At 38.1% G+C, this 24,372-nt stretch overlaps 2 protein-coding genes across 2 annotated transcripts; one reads left to right on the plus strand and one right to left on the minus strand.

Annotated features, from left to right (window-relative positions):
• The first annotated feature begins 1,306 nt into the window (after window positions 1–1,306).
• Window positions 1,307–2,126, plus strand: LOC115689917 (germin-like protein subfamily 1 member 7). Its single transcript, XM_030616108.2, has 2 exons — window positions 1,307–1,485; window positions 1,573–2,126. Exons 1-2 carry the CDS (start codon window positions 1,368–1,370, stop codon window positions 2,124–2,126), a joined length of 672 nt encoding a protein of 223 aa, XP_030471968.1. The 5' UTR covers window positions 1,307–1,367.
• Window positions 2,127–12,087: 9,961 nt separating this feature from the next.
• On the minus strand, window positions 12,088–16,047 carry LOC115689910 (probable pectate lyase 5). Its single transcript, XM_056310539.1, has 6 exons — window positions 15,788–16,047; window positions 15,005–15,294; window positions 13,995–14,602; window positions 13,371–13,576; window positions 12,599–12,682; window positions 12,088–12,529 (listed from the first exon to the last, which is right to left on the minus strand). The coding sequence occupies exons 1-6, from the start codon at window positions 15,940–15,942 to the stop codon at window positions 12,307–12,309; spliced, it is 1,566 nt and encodes a 521-aa protein (XP_056166514.1). The 5' UTR covers window positions 15,943–16,047; the 3' UTR covers window positions 12,088–12,306.
• Between the last annotated feature and the right edge of the window lie 8,325 nt (window positions 16,048–24,372).

Genomic DNA, 24,372 nt, shown 5'->3' on the forward strand with positions numbered 1-24,372 from the left:
AGTAAAGTGACGATGAGAGCGGACAGAAATGTAAGTGGGTTTATCGGTGAAAGCCCACGAGAACTCAACGGATGCTTTACTTACATCCCTTTATTTCAGGTTTCTGGGCACTTACTTTGACAAACTTCAAAAACCATTAAAGTCAGTTACTTCTGAATCTTAGTTTCAGAACAAGGTACTTATTATATCATAACAACCAGCGTAGCAAAGAGATAATTGCACCCTTAATCCTCAAATCAGTCATGTCTTACTACACTTTGGAAGCCACTGGAATATCGTTAAATGCTCATAAGCAAAGTCAAACGATGACTTTCTTTTCATTATGCTGCAGAGAAATGGCAGCTTGGGACAAGAACGGTATCATATTGTTTATGCAGGAGTAATCATTTATTGATTTTGTGCAACGAACGAGTGTATTGCAAGGTTTAACATCTGAGAATGATTGAATTTATCTAGATTGCAGAGCTTATAAGACATGGCTAACTTGAAAATTAAGGGTGCAATTCGAGATATACTTTATTGAGCAAGTTTCCCTGCAGATTACCAGGTCTTCCGAAGTCGAATCTATTTTCCATTTCTTAAGAACAAGGATGAACTGCTCTATAACAACTAAAACGACTTCGTGATTTGTTTAATTTCCTCTCCTCCAGCTTGGAGAAGGCACGTCATCTCATATGGAAGTGGTCTTCGATCACTTTTTACATCCTGGTTCTGTTTCTTCTTCGCTTTTCTTGTAAAGAAACAAAAACTCCCTGGCATCATCTCAAAGCAGCATGATCAAGTAAAGACCATTTCTTCCGCGACAATCTGATATCTCAGAAAGATTGAATTGCTTATCTAGATTGCAAAAGGAGAACAATATCAACATCCATCTTCATCCTGAAAGTATTCTTATTATCGATATTTCCCATGTTTGGTACCGGAAACTATAGTTCTTAACATTTACTTCCTTGAGCTGGAAATGCTCTTTATTTGGTAATCTTCTCTGAGATATGCTAGAGAGTCGTAAAAAAATGAAGAAGAAACGGTAACGGGTCAATGGATGTAAATCCATTGAAAACCATTTTCATATCAGGTGGTGTGCATTCTTTAAGCTTGAGGAGAGGAATTCAAGCAAATTGCCAAGTCATCGTAGTTGTTAGAGAGTGATTTTTCCTTGGACTTGAGATGGGGAAGATAGATAAAACCTCTGAGACTAGGTAATCTAGATAACGACCTGCTGAACAAACTACATACTGGGTCAAACATCTTCATCTATAAAGAGAGATCATGTTGCAATGCAAGTCCTCACTCCTCCCTCAAGCAATACTAGTCTGGGCAAGGATTAGAACTTGAGATCAAAGCCCTAACTCCTGTCCACAACCACAATGAAGTTTCTTCCCGTTAGCTTTCTCATCTTGGCTTTGGCAACTGCCACTGCTTTAGCTGATGACCCGAGTCCTCTTCAGGACATATGCGTGGCCACCAATGACCTGGACTCTGGAGGTTGGTCCTCGATTCTTCCATTATTCATGTCTTTCATATCTGGCTTATGATGCCGAAACTATAACACGGATTCTTTTTCTTATGCAGTATTTGTGAACGGAAAGTTCTGCAAGGACCCGAAACAAGCCACAGCTGATGATTTCCTCTTTATGGGGTTCAGGAATCTTGGAAACACATCAAATCCACTCGGATCAAAAGTCACACAGGCTTTCATCAACCAATTTCCGGGACTCAACACTCTTGGAATATCCATGGCTCGCATTGACTTCGCTCCTGGCGGCCTAAATCCTCCCCACTTTCACCCTCGTGGCAGCGAGACTCTGGTTGTGGTGGAGGGTACGCTACTTGTTGGCTTCGTAACGTCCAACCAATTAAACAATACGTTCTTCACCAAAGTCTTGTACAAGGGGGACGTGTTTGCAATCCCTATTGGTCTCATTCACTTCCAGATGAATATCGAAAACACCTATGCATTGGCCTTCGCCAGTTTTAGCACCCAGAACCCAGGAGTCATTACCATTGCTAATGCCGTGTTTGGAGCGAAGCCACCCATCTCAATTGATGTTCTCACCAAGGCCCTCCAAGTAGACAAGAAAGTTATTGACTACTTCCGGGCGCAGTTTTGGTACGACAACAACTAAATGAATCTATCATAAGTTATAGAATAGTAGAATCATCAGCCTTACAAATTTAATATCATTCAATAAGCATTTGCTTTAGATGCATAATTAAACTATGTATAGGAAGGATGTTATTTGACATTAAATTTGCTTCTCGGATTAACGAGATGTGTGATCTTGAAAGGGTATTATCAAAAGAATGTGCTACTCTAATAAATAGTCTGATTTCATATAGTCTCACAATTGGGTTAAGAGTGTAATATCTCAAATCCAACAAAAATGGGGGATGACACGACTATTCTTCCACCTGCAGGATGCATCATCGAATACAACCAATAACCTGTTATCAAAATTTATAGATATATATGATAAAATAATAGGTTGGTTACAATATCAGAGTTTTTATCATCCATAAAAAAGAATATGTTCAATTTAGAACTCGGCCAACCAAAAAAGTGTCAACTCATAAACAATACAGCTAGCTAAGCTCATACCCAAAATCCTACTACCTAAAGTCCCCACCAATGGCGCTCTCGCCCTACTAGCTGCTAATTGAGGAACCTGAAAAACATTTAAGACGAATGAGATGAGCAATCATAGCTCAGTGAGTAGTACATTTCTTATAAGCAAATCAAGCAACCACTATACATACATACAAAGCAATACCAGCAACTCATACCTCAGTCCCAAGATATACTATAACTATTGAGTTATTTCATTTCAACAAAAGTTTACACAAATCAGAAATAATCATTTAATCCACCGCCGCAATTCAAACATCAATCTCATCAATTCACACTTCAATCGTCCATTCCATACAAATGTCACATCCCGAATCTAGCAAGAATGGGGGATGACATGGCCATCCTTCCACCCGATGGACGCAACTCAAATACAACCAACAACATGTTATCAAAATATATATATCTGATAAAAAAGTGGGTTGGTTACAATATCAAAGTTTTTTCTATTATACATAAAAAAGAATATGTTCAACTTAGAACTCAGCCAACTAAACAAGTATCACCTTAGAAACAATACAATTGGCTCAGCTCATACCCAAAATCCTATTACCAAAAGTTCCCCACTAACAGTGCTCTCGCCCTACTTGTCGCTAATCAAGGAACCTGAAAAGCATTTAAGGCGACTGAGATGAGCAATCACAATCAGGTGAGTAGTACATCTCTTCTAAACCGCTATGCATTATATACAAAGTAATATCATAAACTCATACCTTAATCCCAAAATAAAATATACATATCAAAGCAAATATAAGTTATTTCATTTAAACAAAACTCTATACAAATAAAAAATACTCATATAATCTATCACCGCAATTCAAATATCAATGGTCAAGTCCATTGATCAATCTCATCAATTCATACGTCAATGATCCATTCCGTACAAATGTCACACCCCAATTCCAACAAGAATGGGGTATGACTCAACCGTCCTTCCATTTGAAGGACATAGCATCAAACACAACCACTAACATATTCTCAAAATATATATTTGATAAAATAGTTGGTTGGTTACAATACCAGAGTTTCTATGATCAATAAAAAAGAATGTGTTCAACTTATAACTCAACCAACCCAAGAAGTATTAACTCAAAAACAATACAACTAGCTAAGCTCATACCAAAATTCCTACTGCCAAAAGTTCCTCACTGATAGAGCTCTTGTCCTACTTGCCACTAATCGAGGAACTTGAATTAAAAAGAATGAGATGAGCAACCATAGCCGAGTGAGTAGTACATCTCTTATAAGCAAATTGAGCAACCTATAAGCATATATACAAAGCAATACCAAAAACTCACACCTCAATCCTAAGATATAATATACATATCAAAGTAAATATGAGTTATTTCATTTCAACAAAACTTTATACAAATCTAAATACTCATTTAACCCAACACCATAATTCAAACATAAATGGTCAAGTCTATTGATCAATCTCATCAATTCACACATCAATGATCAATTCAATCTCAATATCCAACTCAAGGTTTTAGAGGTGGCTCCCACAAAACTTACGTTATCGTGTAAGAGCACTTAGTTATTGACCAACACATATCAAGAGCACAAGGCCATAGAGGTGGCTCCCACGAGACTCGCGTCACTATGTAGCACTTAGCCTTTGACCAGCACATATCAATAGTTCAAGGCCCTAGAGGCGATTCTAACGAGACTCGCGTAGCCATATAACACTTAGCCCTTGACTACAAAGCCCTAAAGGTGGCTCTCATGGGACTCGCATCCTTGTGTAGCACTTAATCATTGGACAGTATGCATACTCACAACTCTTCATTGGATTCCCGACGATCATAAACATCAATCCATCATTCCCAATAATTTACAAAACCAATCTAGAATATATATCACAAATTGGTTTCACAAACCAAAACAAATAACCTTTTTACAACATAGTTAAGTTCAATTAAGTCTTAAAACTTGTCAAGTTAGTGCAATTAAGTCCTTCCATTAATTCCGTTAAACTTAACAAACGGAAAATGCTATTAAGTTTTAGGACTCGATTGCATCAATTTAACAAGTTTTAGGACTTAATTGCACTTTTTGAAAGTTTTAGGACTCATTTGCACTTTTGTGACAAGTATTAGGACTTGATTACACTTTTTGAAAATTTTAAAACTTAATTGCACTTTTGTAACAAGTTTTAGGACTTTCAGTGCATTTATCCCTTAACCAAATCACACTTTGCACAAAATATACCTAATCCTTTTCATTTTCGAAATATGGGTTTACAAATTTAAAAAAGAGATAGCACCATTCACTTGGAAACACCTACGACCAAAAAACAAATGTTACTCGAACCATTGAACTCGCAATACTATCAAATAAATGAGAAATAGCATTAAAGTTGAGTAAAATACTATCTCAATTACAAATTGGCCAAACCAAGCTTCCTCGCTAACGAAACGACTCATATGTGCTAACAAAACTCTCGTCCAAAGCTGATATTCAAAGTTATCCATAATGCAGAGCTTGAGTCCAAAACTTTAGAATTTTGCTCCAACTAAACTCTTTCTTCAAATCGACTCGATTAAACTACAAACGCTCACCACGAGTTGACAAAAGACCTTAAGAACAGCCAACCATGGCGAAAAAACGCTAACGTGAAGAACAACCACTTGTACAACAAACTGCTACTATCACGACAAACTTTCTTGCGCCATCCACTGAGCTCCGGTTCAAGAGAACTTACAATAAAAAAGAAGATCTTTCGAAGCACTAGAAGACTCGTAGCTTGGCCAATCCGAAATCTAGCCAGCAACTAACGAAAATTGGCACAAAAAGCTAGTCGCTACTATTCATCACACGCACTTGACTTTGAAAATTCATTTCCGGCAAATCGTAAGCTTAAATCAAATTCCATAAAATTTTATAGCTCCACAACACCCTAGACTATCAAAACCCATAAGTTCTCAGCTTAACAACATCAAAATCGGACTTCGTAGTTCAAAATTCACTTAATTTCGAATTTGGGCCATAATTCGAAAACTACTCCGATTAAACGTACAAATGGCTTAAATCGTTATGCGAATCGAAGTAAATCTGGTTCAGCAAGGCATTCAATGTGAGCATGTGGAGTCCCTTCTGCCTTTTTTTCTTTCTTCTTCTTTCTTCTTCCTCTTCTTTCTTTCCCTTTCTCTTCTTTGTTTGTGCGTTTCTCTCTCTGTCCCTAATGTTTTTCCTTTCCTTTTTATAAGTTGAACTTCCACTTTTTCCTTTTTTTTCTGGTGAGCCCCACACTTTGACTAAGTCAAAATATTACATTCTAACCTCTTTAAAAAAAATTTGGTACTTCTCCTCCTTCTCTTATTGCCTCTTTAATTTCTTCACAACCATTAATCACAATACGATTGAGATTTGGAAGATGGAACAAACTTTTATGCGGTTGATGCTCCCTGATGTTATTGCAATTTTCTACTTTAATTGTGTGGGGCTCATAAGGAAAAAAAAAAGAAAAAAGTAAAATAAAATGGTGGATGTTTAGTTTATAAAGAGGAAAATAAAAGCAACAGAGCGAGAGAGAGAAACACCCGAACATAGAAGAGAAAGGGAAAGAAAGAAGAAGAAGAAGAAGAAAGGGACTCCACGTACTCACATCGGATGCCTCGCCAAGCAAGATTTACTTCGATTCGCAATGCCAGGTAAGGATTTAAGCCATTTATTTGTCTAATCGGAGTAGTTTTCATAATTAAGACTCAAATTTGGAATTAAGTGAAATTTGAACTACGAAATTCGATTTTGGAGTTGTTAAGCCGAGAAATTATAGAATATAATAGTTTAGGGTGTTGTAGAGCTATAAGATTTTATGGTACTCAATTTCAGCTTACAAGTTGCTCGAAACAAAATTTCGAAGTCAGGCGCACATGATAAACAATAATGCCGATTTTCATTGGTTGTCGACTAGACTTTGGGTTAGCCAAGCTATGGGTCTTCTAGTACTTCGAAAGATCTTTCTTTTAACTATAAGCTCGCTTGAAAAAGAGTTGAGTGGAGGGAGTTATGACGCAAGAAAATTTGTCGCATGAGTGGCTGTTTCTCGTACAAGTGGTTGTTCTTCGCATTAGTGGTTTTTCGCTACAATTGGCCATTCCTAAGGTCTTTTGTCGACTCGTAATGAGTGTTCGTAATTTAGTTGAATCGATTTGAAGTAATAGTTTAGTCGGAGCCAAATTCTAAAGTTTTGCGCTCGAGCTCCGCGTTGCAAATAGCTTTGAATATCCACTTCAGATGAGAGTTTTGTTAGCACTTAAGAGTCATTTCGTTAGCGTGTAAGCCTGGTTTAGCATATTCATAGTAGAGGTAGCATTTTACTCGACTTTGACGTTATTTCTCACTTATTTGATAGGGTTGTGAGTTCAACACTTCGAGTAATCTTTATTGTTTGGTTGTAAGTGTTCCCAAGTAAGTAGTGATATCTCTTCTTTGAATTTGTAAACTCATATTTTGAAAATAAAAAGGATTAGGCATATTTTGTGCAAAGTGTGATTTGGTTAAAAAGCAAAAGTGATGTTTATGGCATTTTTTTTTTTTTGCATAAAAGTCTAGATTAGCCATTTACAGTTATTTGTGAATGGTTTAAGAATGGTTTTAGGAAAGGATTGTGAAAGGAAATATACATGTGTGTATGTATTGCTTTACGAACTGGTTTATAAATCGAGTTCGAAAATTATTTGAGAAATGCTTTACGAACTGGTTTATAAATCGAGTTCTAAAGGTGGCGGATGAGCTGTGTTGTAAAAATGTTATTTGTTTTGGTTTGTGAAACCGATTTGTGATATATATTCTAGATTGGTTTAGTAAATTATTGGGGATGATGGATTGTTCATGATCGTTGGGAATCCACCGAAGAGATGTTAATATGCATACTATAGAAGGGATAAGTGTTACACAGGAAAACGAGTCTTGTGGGAGCCACATCTAGGGCCTTATAGTCAAGGGTAAGTGCTGCACAGCGACGCAAGTCTTGTAAGAGCCACCTTTAGAGCCTTAAACTATTGATATGTGTCGGTCAAGGGCTAAGTTCTACATAGTGACGCAAGTCTCATGGGTGCCACTTCTGGGGCCCTGTACTCTTAATATGCGTTGGACAATGACTAAGTGCTACATGATAACGTAAGTTTTGTGGGAGCCACCTCTAGAGTCTTGAGTTAGATATTGAGCATGGAATTGATCATTGATATGTGATTTGAGATTGGCCATTAAAATGAACTGTTGACGTGTGAATTGATGAGAATAATCAATGGACTTGCCATTGATGCTTGAATTGTGGTGGTGAATTATATGAGTATATCTAATTTGTGTAAAGTTTTATTAAAATGAAATAACTCATATTTGCTTTGATATGTACATTATATCTTGGGATTAAGGTACGAGTTTCTGGTATTGCTTTGTATATATACATAGTGGTTACTCGATTTGCTTTGAAGAGACTCACTGGGGTATCGTTGCTCATCTCATCTGTCAAAAATGTTTTCAAGTTCCTCGATTAGCGGTAAGTAGGGCAAGAGTGCTATCGGCAAAGAACTTTTGGTAGTAGGATTTTGGGTAAGGGCTTAGCTAGTTGTATTGTTTCTGAGTTGATACTTATAGGGTTGGCTGAGTTCTAAGTTGAATATATTCTTTATGATGGATGATGGAAACTCTATATTGTAACCAACCTATTGTTTTATCAAATATATATTTTAAGGCAAAAGAACACTACAAGTGCCATAACTTGTGTACGGCGCTCACTTTGGTGCCATAACTTTTTTTTGGATCACTTTAGTGCTAAAATTTTTGAAAAACGATCACTTAAGTGCTAAAATTTTTGAAAAATGATCACTTAAGTGCCAACTCCGGTGCCGTACACAATTTTTCGCCGGAAATCCGACGTGGCATTTTTTTTATTAATTTCTGAAGCTGACGTGGCTCGCCGGAGATTGGCACTTAAGTGATCGTTTTTCAAAAAATTTAGCACTTAAATGATCGTTTTTAAAAAATTTTAGCACTTAAGTGATCGTTTTTCAAAAATTTTAGCACTGAAGTGATCCAAAAAAAACTTATGACATTTAAGTGATCATTTTTCCTCCGACTTGGCACCAAAGTGATCCGAAAAAAAGTTATGGCATCAAAGTGATCTCCGTACACAAGTTATGGCACTTATAGTGTCCTTTTGCCTATATTTTAATAACATGTTGTTGGTTGTGTTTGTGACTGCATCCTTCATGTGGCATGATGATTGTGTCATTCCCCATTCTTGTTGAATTTAAGATGTGACGAAGAGAGTGTTTGAAAAAATCACTAGGGTGATCACTTATTCGTGCCGCCCTCTAGTGGCCAAAAAGAAAAAGAACGGCCGTAATTTCCATCATTATCCTGAAAGAAGAAGTTGTAATATAAGTCATCAATTTCTTAAAAAAATTGAGTTCAGTTTTTTTAAATTACAATTGATGACATTTCTCATTCTATCACCAAAGTATGGCATCCAATTCAATCATAAATCTTTATATTGTGTCAATTTAGTCATAAACATTTTTTTGTGTCAATTTAGTCCTATAACCTTGTGAAGATTTGTCAATTTAGTTTTAAACCTATTATTTGGATATTTGGCTGGAAGGACTACATTGGCAAATCATTAAAAAGTTTATGATCAAATTGTCAAATTATCAAAAGGTTTAGGATGACGCAATTGGAAAGTTTAAGACTAAAATTGCAAATCGTTAATAGGTTTAGGATAAATTGGTGCAATTGAAAGGTTTAGAACTGAATTGATCTCCATACAATAGAATTAGGACTTTTTGGACAACTTTCCCAACAGAACTAGAAAGCTATGTTGCTTCTCAATCTTTGCTTGGAATTATTTTCTATAGGGTTAATAGCACGAAAAACCCCAAACTGATACATTTGTAATAAATTTATCCTAAACTAATTTTTTGATCACCAAAAACCCCAAACTGGTACACATATAATAAATTTACCCTCCATTAAATAGGATTAATACCATGGAAAACCAACAAACTAAGGGGTAAAACCCTAAACTAGTACACCCGTCAACTGTCACGTGTCACCCAACTCAGCAATTTGATGGTAAAATTTCACAGAAACTAACGAATGGTAAATTTGTCATATGTGTACCAATTTGAAGGTTTTAGTGGTCAAAAAATTAATTTGGGATAAATTTGTCACATATGTATCAATTTAGGGTTTTTCGTGGTATTAACCCTTTTCTATATGGCAATTGTACTGAAAACATACTTAAACATATCATGGAGATGGACAGGAGTCTGGTCAAAATCATCGCATAATTCCTTCTCATTATGCAGAGGAAGATGCCTACATCACATACCAAGAAGAGCCAGCAGATAAAACAGAACATGGCCATTCAATCAACATATATGAACTCAAGACAAATAATCTTAACAAACCCTGCCAGACCCCAAAGGAGCACTCAAGAATTGTCAGAGTGAATATGAATGTCTGCCTATAGTGACATGATTATTTGCGTTTTGGTGCATGGAATTGGGTACGGTTCTCATGATAACTCAGATGTTATAAGTCTCAACTATTCCCTCCAACGGTGTTTTTATCATCAACTATTTTTTAATAGCTATGTATATTATTGATTTACATTGAATTTGAATGAGCCAATCACGTATCATCTTCAATAAATATGTCATGTTTTAATCAAGCGAAAATTTTCCACAACACATTAATGAAATAAAAACCTTTACAAAATTTTACGAGGTTAGGTCATAATCAAGAACAATTTTGCCTTAAAATCTTAAAGAAAAAAGTGACAATCGACATTTGCCGGTTTGGGAACCTAGGGCATGGTACTACATTGTTTCGTGAAATTTCTCGTAAAGTATTGTTTCACCGGAACTGATCCCGCAACGAAATATAGTTCACCGAATGTCGTTCTTCGGTTTTTCATGAGAAAGGATTGGGTTCAGGAGGAGACAGGAGATATCCAAGCGAGAAAAAGAATCCACTTGCTTCAACCAAAACAATACAAAATTATTGTGACAATATTTGATTGATAAACACCAGCCGTTTATTGGCAGTGGTATTGATCTATAACAGGATATTGTACTTGAACTCCGTCAATAACATGTTATACTAATGCTCAAATATAAAAATATATAGTTAACGAAACCGAAAGTACTGTGCACATGTGATTGTGATTTTAGGGGGGTGGGCGGGGGCTCTTTTGCTGGCCATCGGGTGGTATTTATAATGATAACGTGGTAACCATTTTTTACAACTATCAGTCCACATCAAGTAAACCTCCATCAATCTTATCTTTGCTTTTTCTTTCCACGGTCTTAGATTATCCACGTTCTCTCATAACCATATCTAACGTGTGCAAAACCGTATGTTCCCGTCGACAACTCCTACGACCGTGTTCTTAGGCAATAACCGCTTCATCGATAACTCCTATGACTGAATTCTCAAGTCCCCCGGTGGTAACCACTTCTTCGATATCTCATATGTCTGAGTTCTCAAGTCCTTTGGTAGTAACCACTTCATCGATAGCTCCTACAACTAAGTTTTCAAGTGATAACTGTTTCATCAATAACTTCCGCATCTGATTTTTCAAGCGATAATTGTTCCCTCCTTGATTTAATCCGCCTCAAGTTTCAAATGTTTAAATCTCCCCGCCAGTGTCACTATTGGCGGCTGCCAGCTGTCTGTTGCCATACTTCGACAACCAGGCTCACAATATGGATACATCATCTCTTTATTTATGGCTTTGTGTATACATGTATGTGGTTTCATGTCTAAGTTCTACCTTATGTATTTCTTAATTTTTTCATATAAATTTTTATTGTCGACAACCTAATTATTTTTTGGTGTCAACAAGTATGTATGACAATTGCTTCGGAGACCCGACATACCATCATGAGCTAAAAGTAAATTCTTTTTATTTTTACTTTACTCTCAAGAAATTTTCATAATTCCTGTTTTACCCATCTTCTTCTTTTCAGTTTGCCAAAAAGCCCAGAGAGAGAGAGAGGCAAAGGGGGCCGGGCACGGATGTGGCGCCCTGGCAAAGTCTCCCGTGGGGTTGCCCGATCCGGATGCCACCTCGCTAAGGTGGCGTGACCCCAGGCAAGCCACTTACCGGTGTCCCTCGACCCAGGAGACCCTCGCCGGGAGCGGTACCACCCCAGGCGAAGTCTCATCAGGGTCATGCAACCAGGGGCCGGTGCCTAGGCAGGCCTCGCCAGTGGTCACGCGGCTACATTTCACGGTTTCTGCATTTCTTTACTAATTTTATCTTCTCATATTTCAGAAGAAGATGGTTCCTCCAAGTGCGAACCGATCCTCGGCGGCCAACCCATGTAAATACAAGCGACGATTCCTACTTTCTCATGCGCGAACCGCTCTTTGGCACCCGCATGTGTATATACGTGAAGATTCCTTGGGGAGAGAAAGCTACTAATGCAGAATCATTGATGGGTACATACTTACGAGAGTTAAGGTATTTCATTTCATAGAATTTGTACATTTTCCTACCCACTGTCTTTAACAATTTGATGGAAAGATTGTTGGGTAAGACCCAACTGCTGCAAAAATGCAAAGCTCTACGCAATCCTTCCACCGCAATCAGCCGGATTCACGTTCTCGAGATTAAAAACTGAATCGACTATAGTTACCTATTCTAAGATTCTACCGCGCGTGTTGTGTCAAAAGCGAGTTTGCTGTAAGAATGCTAAGATGGTTATGACAGATAAGACGACCGAGGTCATTGGGGCAAGTGGCGTTCTCGCGTCGCTACCGAAATTGGTGCCATAGCTGATGCCGTTGTTGGGATATCCCCAACCTCCAATTCCGGGATATCCCCAACCGCCCGTTCCGGGTACGGTTCCACTTGATCCCTGTCCTGGGTAGCAAGAGCTTCCATCTCCACCACTTGACCCGGGATCCATCACAGTCCCACAGCTTGACCCGGGAGCAGCAGGATTCATCACGATCCCGCCGCTTGACCCGGGAGCAGCAGGATTCATCACAATCCCGCCGCTTGACCCGGGAGGGGGATTCGTCACAGTCCCGGCGTCACTCCTGCCAAGTAAACGGAAGAAATGTAAACCAGCGAAGGAAACCAAAATGACAATAATATCTCTAGTTGTACAAATACTAAATGCACTGGCCAAAAAAGCAAGTACGTGAATAAAAGGCTAAATGTTATTAGTCCTTAGTCCTGTCCACAAGAAAAACAACAAAAATGATTTTACCATAAACAAAGAACTGAAGGTTTTCGTGGCATTAAAATAATTACTGAGGTGATCACCCAAGAGTAGCATAAACCACATATGAATTTTCAGGTTGGCGTAGAACTCATCTTCATAGTTTCAGTGTGGCAAATGGCGACAGATACGAGAGAACCTATGTCTCCTAAAAGAACGAAGATGGAGTCAAAAACAAGAAAGGCAGAATCCTATGGACTATGAGGATCCTATACTATTAGTTTCCATTAAATTGATTAGCTCTACCCAAAATTTGATTCAGAACAGCTAAATGTGCAGCATGGTGCATAGAAGTTCGAATTGCATGTTCAGGAGACTAATATCTATACTGCATGCTGACGATCATTTTAATCTTATAGTATCTTATCCAAGGTGATTGGCGAAGGTAGTTCTAAATCACAGATGGGCACATCCAGAGTTATTTGCTGGTGCTTTGATAGGTTAGATTAAAACATAACGCACCGATAAAAGTTGCAATTGAGGGAACAGACACCGAGAGCTACCTCTGTGCAACTAAAACACCAGCAGTCTCAGTGAGCTGATCGATGTAGTTTGCCGATAGTGGCGACATACTAGAGGCTTCGGCATACTGGGGGCTCATGTCCGCACCAGAGGTCACAAAGAAGGCACCGTTCACCATCAGATCGCCTTCCGATCTCCAATTCCATTTCCTCCACTCGCTCTCATCTGTGTCCATTCGCTTTGTCACCTATTTCCTCCAATACATGTAAGTAATAATTGGGCGCAATGCAGCAAACATATTGATCATCTGGGCTTCTTCTACCGAACTCACGTAATGACAGTCGAAAGCAGCTACTGGGATTTAACATGATGTTTCTTTATCTAATCAAAGAAAAGTTTTGACATCGGAAGTGTATTATTCTGTAGTTTGGCGAGATTATGTGGCAGGATAATCATTTCCAGTCTATGAAGACACTATAGATGATTTTCATTTCCTTAACTTTGACAAACACGAAACTAGCACCCAGTAAAAGCTCATATGCAGCAACCTGTTTCACTAACTTACCAGATTGAAGGAGGATGATTATGCAGGTTCTGGATGATTGAATCTCACAAAATAATTTCTACAGAATCAATAAACGCAGATCAGATAATTTTAAGTTTACCTCCTTGTTGTTATCGTCCTGCGGCGCGAGATACCGATTCCCCTGACTATTAATGGTAGGACCGGAGCTCCCTCCAACAGCATACATCCCCCACTGAGTGTAGTCATTGTTCACAACATGAAAGTACCCGAACCGGCACCGTGGCATCCTCTCCTTTAGGTCTTCACCAAAGTGGTTGAATGCAACAGTCACTTGCATTCCTGTGTCGGCTGTGAAATCATCACTGTGACCCAACAGCATCACCTTATCGTGGTGGGTGAATATGTTGTTGGATATTGTGACTGCCGTAGATCCTTCGGTGACATCAATCAGACCGTCTGTGCAATACAACAGGGCACAATGGTCAATCCAGATTTTTGATGATGCTAAGACGGATATCCCGTCGCCGTCCGATTTTCCCCTCTCAGTGACTTGCGTCGGGCTGATCCGGATCTTGGCATTCCCGGAAGGCTTGCAGTGGTGAATGTGCACATTGTGGATGATGATATTGGTGACTTCATAAATGATCAAACAACCGAGACCTGTTATCTCCACATTGGCTCCTCGGCCATCGATGGTCTTGAAACTGCTGATAAGAAGCTCATACTTGAGATTGATTACCATATTACCTGGGAGGGAAAACAGAAAAATGTTGAACCAGTTTAGCAGGTAAATCATATGTCAAACTTTGTCCAGAGGATTTCATCTTGTCTAAGTTTCTACATGCCTAAATAAGCTACCTTGCCTATATGAAACTGAGTTTCATTTTCCTGTTTCGCCGAGGGAAATTTCACCCAGCGCCTCGAGTCCCGGCATTATCCTATTAACCCTTCATAGTATTTGATACTAACCCAAGGTCTTCTGTCGTAAGTACTTGGATCTTTTTTTCCTTCTTTTGATTGAGTTCAAGTACTTGATGTAAACATAGAAAACAGAGCACGTAATAGACAAATTCCACAGAAGCATGCACTTGAAACATGTATAGATGACATTAGTAAGCTCGATTGTGGATGATTTTGCCAGTTTATTACCAGAGAAGATGATCCAGAGGGGTCCAGCTTGGACAACACCGTAGCGAAGCGTGCCAGGGGGCGGGTTCTCTGGGTCCGGGTCAGATGGGTCTGTAACAACGTAGACGTTGCCGCCCCTGCCACCAAGGGCCTCATGGCCGAACCCAATCGCGCAGTCGGCTAGGTGCTCGCGGTTCGATTCCCAGTTCGGGTCGCACCGCCAGCAGTCGTCAATCGGATTGCCCGTCAAGCACTGGTCCTTTACGTGGATCGCAAGGAGCTGCCTTCTGGTGACGGATTCGTTCACCCTCCTGCACGAAAATTGCTTGCCTTCAGATTCCAATGACTGATTTGAAATTTAATATCCCTTGCTAAGTCTAAATTGAAATGCAAAGAAGACAGCAATATTATCGCTGCCAAATGAAAGTATTTTATGTAACAGTCGTGTGTATGCAGTGATGGTAACATGCGTCAATCACATTCTCTCATTGTGCTAACTTTTGAATATTGAAATGTGACCATAGTGCAATATCTTGTCAGCATGACACGTGTTAATATATGAAAAATCACAGTACTCTATTCAGTAATTGCCAAATGGGCAACGTCACAAGTCGCCACGTGTTCAGCCCATCGACACTTGTCATGTGATTATCCCACAAACGTGTAAACCTATGATGCACCCACAATTCGAGAGAAAACGAACCACATTGAAATTTGCTAGTTGGTTAACCAGCACTTTTTTGTTTCTTTCTTCTTTCTTGTTTTTTTGCTTCAGTTTCTGTACTTCAGAGAGAAACTAATTACCTGTTCAAATCTTGGACGACAGCTTCTGGCTCGGGATGCTGATGTGGATGGACCACGATTTTGGAAGAAGAAGAAGAAGTTGCTTTGAGATTGAGTGCATGAAGAGAGGACGAACAGCATAAAAGCACAATGCAGGACCAAGTAATGCGAAGCATCCTCAAAGGTAGTACAGCCCTTGAATCCTCCCACTCGCTCTGTTCGTTTGGGTCCTTCCCTTCAAGGAAAAGAGTCGACAACCAGTCGACTGAGGTTGAGATTGTACCTTGTGATGAGTGTTAACGCATATATAACGAATGAAAAGTAGTTTCGTATGAAGGATTCGAGGTAAGTGGAGAAAGAAAAGGAAAGGGTTACTGAGTAAAGTGTTCGTTTTTTTATTTATTTTCATACGCTTTTGTCTTTTCAGGGAGAGGAGAAGCGGGAAAATGTTCTTCTCATGGAGATTGAAGCATCGTATATTCTTGTTTTGTGATTGAGCTTGGCCATCCGCCGCTAACTTGCTCAGGCCTCTGCAAATTGCATCTTCCTTTTCCTTCACAGGACAATGAGGAAGAATCGCCACCATCTAAGGTTTATTTTAGTTTGATCTCTCTCTCTCTCAGTATGGACAGATTCATCACAGTCGGATAGAGATGATATATGCTTTGTTTCATCTCATAAACTTTGCTTTAGGTAAAATGTGAGTTGCCTCCCCCACCTAGATTGAGAAATCAAACTTTTTGGTCCACAGATATAACCTTGTAAAAAGAAAACTATTCATGGCGCTTTTTAAAGTACACTCTAGTATCTATCTTGAGATGTTTGTCGTCTGAGAGGTATTTTGAATCGGGTGCCAATGAAATATAGGCATAGACACTAGTTGAATTAGATCCTATCTTTACTTGCACATATGCACAAGCGTTGGATATGTGTACGATATGTAAAAAAATTAAACAAAACTAAGGTATATATATTAAGGGAAAAAGCCACAAAAATCTAAAACTATACACATTGTGATACGTTTATCCTAAACTTTTTTTGTGACACCATAAACTCCCAAACTTGTACCTATGTGTTCAACCAAATTACTATATGATATAATTATCCCAAACTTTTTGCTATGACACCAAAACCACAAATTTGTATTCGTGTAACATATTTACCCCAAATTTATATCAATGCGACACATTTACCCTCAATCGAAATTCCGTTTATAAACACCGCTAAAAATCTTATATGGCTGCCTACATGGACTACGGAAAGCAATCGATGCTGAAGTGGCACTCATCTGGCAAAAATGTGTCAACTCATAGTATGATTTTCTTTTTCCTTTTTTTTTACTTCCTCCTACGTTTTCTTCCTTAGTTTGGCAATGGTGAGGACGGTGGCGATGGTGACAATAAAGGCGGCGAGGGCAGCGGTGAAGATGACGGAGGAAGGTAAAAACAAAAAGGCAAAAAAAATCTTGACAGAGGATAAATATATGACGTGGGTTTAAATTGGGATTTTTGGTGTCATAAAAAGTAAGTTTGCGTATTTTCACGCGCATGATTTGCTGCAAATAATTAGCAAGAAAAGTGAATTCCATAATCCGATAAGGGGAAAACATTTTTCCTTGAAATTGAAGTTTTCCCAAAAGCAAACACGCTCTTAATACTAAAAATGTGCAATGACAAGATAGAATTTAATAATTCACCCCATTTGTCCATCGATACAATGTTTGTAAAATAAGTAACTAAAGATAGTTGAGGAAGAAAATGATATTGATCTCCTGAGAGTTCTCTTTGTTTCTGAATTAGGTTTTGCAGAAAGATGATGTCTTGCATAAACACAGAGATACTTAAATTATTCAGCAAGCAAGGATTGACATTACCCGGCGATTCGTATTGGCGGGTGCTTATAGGACACTATTTTAAGCATATTAGCACGGAGTAATTCGATTTCCGAAGCGGTGAATAAATATATACGGGGGAAAAATGATCGTTGTACTAAAAAGTCGGGTAATTTCTTTAATTAATCGTTTAATAAGTGATCCGAATAAAGGTGGGATTAACTTTGAAGACCTAAGCAGCCACTACGGGGGGCTCGAGTAAGGATGAGGTTCTTTTTGTTATCTTGGGATCGGGGAGAGGACCCAAATTTCAAACCTTGAAAAAGCAAAAGGGGCACAAAAGAAGGTAACAAATTTGACTTTACGAGCCACTTTTGACATCGATCTGAGCCCCATTCTCCTCCCTTTCGTCTCAGACTCCAATCTTCTCGTCTTGTAAAAAATCCATGTCTGACGCGAAAAATTGGAGGGAAGGGCAAAGTCATTTTCATTGATGATCTGTAAGGCGATTCTGTCCGAAAGTTTTCAAGAAATCGGACCCACGATTTATGTCGATGTCCGGAGATTCTGTCTCTCTTCCGTCGCTAATCGTGGCGTGTCCGAGGCTGGTTAAGAATGGATTAGTTCGCGTAGGTTGTGATAGTCCCCCCTCTCGTAAATCATGTCATGGAGCAGGGAAAATTTTAAAAAGGGTCCCGAAGTGGAGTCATTTTCTCAAATAAGAGTCCGAGGTAAACATTATCTCAAATAAGGGTATGAAGTGACCAAATCAGCTCAAATAAGGGCCTGAAGTGGCCAAATCGTCTAAAAAAGGACCTTTGGCCGGCTGGTGACTATTCCGTCGCTGGAGAAAGGGTATTTTAGTAAAAAACATTATAAGTATATTTTTTTACTTTCTTTTTCTTTTCCTTTTTCTTTTTTCTTTTTCTTTTTTTCTTCTTCCCTCCCAACCTTCACTGCGCCTGGCCGGCGACCTTCGTCGGCCTCAGGCGAGGCCGCCCTCACCGGCTTCGGGCGAGGACCGCCCTCGCCTGGGCTAGCGGCGTCGGGCGAGGGATGCCTCGCCTAGGCCAAGCGGGCGAGGGGGACCCTTGCCAAATCCGGCGAGGGCAACCCTTGCCAGTGTCAGGCAAGGGCGAGGCGAGGGTTGCCCTCGCCAGATCTGGCGAGGGTCGCCCTCGCCCGCTCGACCCAGGCAAGGGCAGCTCTCATCGGCGTCGGGCGAGGGTCGCCTTGCCTAGGCTGGCCTCGCCCTCACTAGCCCAGGCGAGGGCGGCCCTTACCCAACGCCGGCGAGGGCAACCCTCGCGAGCCCAGGCTAGGACGGCCCTCGCCCGTCGCCGGCAAGAGTGGCCTCCACCTGAGGCCAATGACTTCCGCTGGCCCCGGCAATGGCCAGCGTAGGGAAGAGAGGAAAAAATAAAGAAAATGAAAAGGAAAAGAAAAAAACAGAAAAAGGAAAAAAAATTCAAAAAAGTAAAAGACGAAAATACCATTTGGCCGGTGAGGTCAAGTCCTTATTTGAAACTGATATGGCCACTTCAGGCCCTTATCTGAGACAAGATTCACTTCAGACCCTTATTTGAGAAAATGAGGGCACTTCGGGCCCTTATTTGAGAAAATGAGGGCACTTCGGTCCACTTCATGCTCTTATTTGAGAAAATGACTCAACTTCGGATCCCTTTTTAGAATTTTCCCTCATAGAGCATGGTCCGGATTGCGTGCAAAAATATATTTAATGCTCACAATAGTGGATTTCTGAATCTTACTTTTTGAAATGTCCGATCTTTTGAGTCATCACTTGAGGATTAATACCATGAAAAATCTCAAACTGGTACACTTGTGATAAATTTACCATCCATTAAATTGGATTAATACCACGAAAAATTATAAATTAGTAAACTTGTAACAAACAAAGGGGTAAAACCTCAAACTGATATACTCATCAGCTGTCAAATGTTATCAAACTTAGCAATTTGACGGTTAAAATTTAACAGAAGCTAACGGATGGTAAATTTGTCACATGTGTACCAATTTGAGGACTTTGGTGGTCGAAAAATTAGTTTTGGGTAATTTGTTACAGGTATACCAATTTTGGGTTTTTCATGGTATTAACTTATCACTTAATTATGAATAGGTGCTCATTCTTGAAACTCGTCCAATTTGAAGAATAGACACATGTTATTAGTTCGTCATTTGTGATGGTATTCGTAAATTTTAGGAGGCTATAAAAGTTTATATTTAGTTCTCAAAATTGGCGTTTATTTCCAATTTCACCCGCTACTTTTGTTCTTAAAAAAAGAGTTATAGTATTTTAATTTGGTCGACTTGTGCATTCTGACCCTGTTGCCACTGCTAATTTGTAACACTTTTAAAAATACTGATAATAATTCACTAACGTACGTGATAATCATCGTCGTATGATGCTAGAGTATGTCACCTACTTGGTGCCACATCAACAACACCAGCAAAAGTATATGAAACGAGGGTTATCGATCGTCCCATGTGGGGCACTTGACCTCCTCGCTGTGGATTGACGAGGGCCGTGTGGCCCTCATGTCCATATATTGCAAAGCGTCACGTGGCCCAAACCAAAGTTTGAATATCCTGAAGTTGGGCATCAATGTCCCGACAGCATCACCAATGTCGTCTGAGTTGGCATCGACGCCGATCATGTTCATCCCAAGCAACATTCAACCTATGTTCGCATGTCTTGCTTGTCTTGCCAATATAATTACTAAAGATGCGTCATGTTAACATCGCTTGCTTACCACGTTAACCATGTCGCATCAGCATTTCGACTAGATAAGTAATGACAAGTGGAGAAAGAATCTTCTTTACATATGTAATACAAATTTAGCTGTGTAGATTGAATGTCTTTCCGTTGAAGGGAGCCGGTGGCTTGACATATGCATGCATGAATAAACTTTTTTGGAGAAAAGTCCATCTTTAATCGCCGCAATTTCCTTTTTCCGTTTGGAATCGTCGATTGATTAAAGCATAAGGAAAAGAGTATATCAATAAATATTAGAAAGAAACATGCGAGACCAAACTGACAAAAAATAAAGAATAAAGGTTGGCAAATTATACTTGCGCACGATTGCCAAGGCAGCTAAAGTAGGATGAAAAATTAAAGCAATTTCCTTGATTATTGTAAGTATAAAGCTTCGTGTATGTTGTTTGGATGTATAAGGCTTGATTTGCACAACTAATATATAAAGAGACAAAATTATGACGAGTGCTAAGTCTGCTAAATGAATATCCCAATTGATGTGACGAACAATAAGTGAGTTTTTAAGTTAGTGGGCCGATTTAAACGTCCAGGACAATCCTTTGGTTGTATCGGTTTTAACGTATTTAGTATTGTTATTGGCTTGCCGTATTTCCACTCTTTTATTGGTTCCTAACACTTCATTATCACATTGAATTGACTACATTATTCATTGGAGGTCCCATTTTTTATTTGAGATTATTTCTTACATTTTTTCTTTGTTTTCTTTTGTTTCGATTATATTAAAAGACAAAATTACCCGCATCCCTTTCAAATGACTTTTGTTCACTCTACCCGCTCCTTCCGCACCCATTACATGTTAATGTTTCCTTCATGGCTGTCTTCTTCTAAACTTATTCTGCCAATTATGAACTTTCTTTTATAGATAATCCTCATGATCAAAGATTGAATATTGTGGTTGATGAATGCTTATACACAATTTATACATCTTCCATTGTATTGTTTTTTGTAGTGTAGTCATTATGGAGGACAATATTGAAGAGCACCCAATTTGCTTAAATGTATGTATTGATGATGAAAATGCGAATAGAGAATAGTAATCAATCATGTTTGGAGCTTCTCGCATTATAACATTAAAAATTATTCCTTGATATATATTGTTTTAAGTGAATAATGACTTTCTTATTGATGTAATTTAAAACTTTAATTGTCTAATTCACATAAAATATTTTCTTCAAGAGAGTACCCTTTTTTAAAAGAGCCAAGCAGCTGAACGGACAATATCTTTTATTAAGTTGCATATGCAACTTCTTGTTATTGCGGTACATTTGTATTTTGAGGATGATTTTCTTTTCATTGATAATTTTATGAAAATTCTGATGCATTTATAATTGACAAAAAAATGGGTTTGCAGATGGTTTGATTGGGTTGTCTTGTAATGTCATTACAATTGTCGTAATATCTAGTCAACAATTAATTATACCACGTCATCAGGGTAAAGATAGCATTATATGTAATAATGTTTTAGGAAGCATTTTCTTTTGCATTTGCATGATAATAATGGATGTTTAGAATTTTTTATGCACTTTTTTTTTGTCGAAGAGTTTTTTATGTACTTAACTTTCTCATATTTTTAACATCATGCAATGATGGCAATAAAAAAATTAAAAATTGGACTATGAGATTAATTTTTTTTGGTCGGAGACTATGAGATTCACTTAATAGAATGAAAGTAGAGAAGTTGGAATACACAAGCTACAATGTCATGACACATATTAAAGTTATAATTAAATAAAATGCTATACTAAAACTTGTAGATAATTTTTTTTACTCTTACTTGTGCTTAGGTTATTTTTTAAAAAGTAGTTTCCCAGCACAAAAGAGAATATACAACTCATTAACATAATAATTAGTTTTTTTTGGTCGATACATAATAATTAGTTATCTATCTACTAAATAAACTTTTTTTTGGAAAAGTGGGACACCAATTTTGTTCCAAATCGAGAAAGAAAAGGATAAAAAACCAAAGAAGAAGAAAACAAGGCAAGAAATAATCATAAATCAAGAGTTGGCCCCACATTTAACCTTAATAAATGTTGTTTGATAGGAGCATGGATAGTTTCCTATCTAGAAAACTTGAAAAAGAAAAAGAAACAAGGAAAAAAATCATCTTAAATCAAGAATGAAACTGCAAGGAATATTGTAGTCAATTCAATGTGACAGGGTATCAGGAGCCAATAAGGGATGGAAATAACATGGGCTTTATTTAATTTCTTATTGAGTATGTATATGTTACTCCTCTTGTGTCTACCCCGATTAAAAGTAAAATAACGGTCGGAATAGGAAATTGCAAAAAAAGAATTTAGAAATGTTGGTCCCCAGAAAATAACTCCATCATGATGACATAAAATATCTCACGACGCTTGACTATAAGGTATTTTTTTGTCGGAGACTATAGGGTTTATATATTCTTTATATACATGAGGTCTCTCTCCACCTATTAGTTTAAGCTTTGGATTGGACATTTTAATGGCCCCACCCATTGAAATTTTTTAACACCTTTAACCTTCATTTTTTTGTTGGATATTCTAACAATGAGGATGGCATCAAGAAAAATCGCGAAGAACAACCCATAATGAATGATATGATCTCTTTCGACTAGAAAGACTAAAGTCAATTGAAATAAGATCTCATTTTGGCAATTTCTGAAAGAATAAAAACTGTGATTAAAGCATAGAGTTTGTCGCTTATAAATCAAATGCTCGACTGTTGACAAATTAATCCCTTGAGAATTTTTTAATTTCGCTCCACATAGAGGTGAACGCGACTTTTGTTGGATCACATTTATTAAGTTTTAGACCCAGTTATATATTTCAAATCAATTCTTTCTTTCCGATATCTTCTAATTGCAAAATCATGTGAGATGACTATTTCATTGCGAGTCTACAATCTCATGTGATATCAATATCAGCTACCCTTCAATGCAGTTCGTTTCAAAGCAAAAGAGTCGTTTTCAAGTAGTTTTCGATTGATTACATGTTAATCAATTCGATTGATCAATATGAAGTTATCGACAAAAAAAGATTTGTCTAAGTCATTTTGTTTCGTTTTGTCCAAGTTATTTCTCTTTTTGTCTAAGTTTCTCCTTTTCGTTTTCGTCTAACTTCCTGTTTTTTTTCTTTGTGAGTTTCAGGAACAGAACAACAACGAAAGACTCGATTGACCAGCCCAGAGCTCGAGGGCGAGCTTATTGTTGAGAGAATGGGGAGTGAATCGAAAAGCTTTCGTTTTTCATTCTTGGTTAGGGGGCTTTCGCCTAGGGCTATTCAAACTTTTGAAACTATATCACACAGAATGGAGACATCGACAGGCAAAACAGACTAGAAAGAAAGAACTGTGGCTACATGATGCGCTTACCCTTCGCCTTTCTCTAATGCTGTGACCACGAGGTAGGAAATTTTTTTACTTGAGACCTTAGGACAATGTCAAGAAACATGTCAAAAAAGGAACTAAACCACCTTATAAATTATGAAATAAAAAACCAAGTCAATATAAAATTTTCCAGACAAGTCCTGGTTTATCATGCAAGTATAGATTAACTTTTTAATTATTACAACACCAATTGTAATATATAAGTCTAATACATTATTTAGTAAATAGTTTTGTAAACCAGTCTTACAAAGTCTACCATTTTCCATTCGAAAAGGTTTTGGCTTTGACTAATTTCCCTTAGTTATGGTTTACCAGACAAAAGCAGGGGAACGAACAAAGAAAAAAAAACTTGTCCTTAGACAAAATTGGTCATTTCATGGCATTGTTTCAAACGAGAGAAAAGTGTCAAAAAAGTCCTAAACCTTTTGCATTGGTGTTAATTTAGTCCTAAACCTTTTTTTGGTGCCAATTCAATCTTAAACCTTTTGCATTTGTGTCAATTGAGTCCTAAACCTTTTTTTTGTGTCAATTTAGTCCTAAACCTTTTGTATTTGTGTCAATTCAGTCTTAAACATTTTGCATTGATGCCAATTCAGTCCTTCTGGCTAACAG

The sequence above is a fragment of the Syzygium oleosum genome, unplaced genomic scaffold, assembly GCF_021117445.2.
Source record: "Syzygium oleosum isolate NSW1041296 unplaced genomic scaffold, Sole_v2.1 Sole_v2.04, whole genome shotgun sequence".
Classification (NCBI taxonomy): domain Eukaryota; kingdom Viridiplantae; phylum Streptophyta; class Magnoliopsida; order Myrtales; family Myrtaceae; genus Syzygium; species Syzygium oleosum.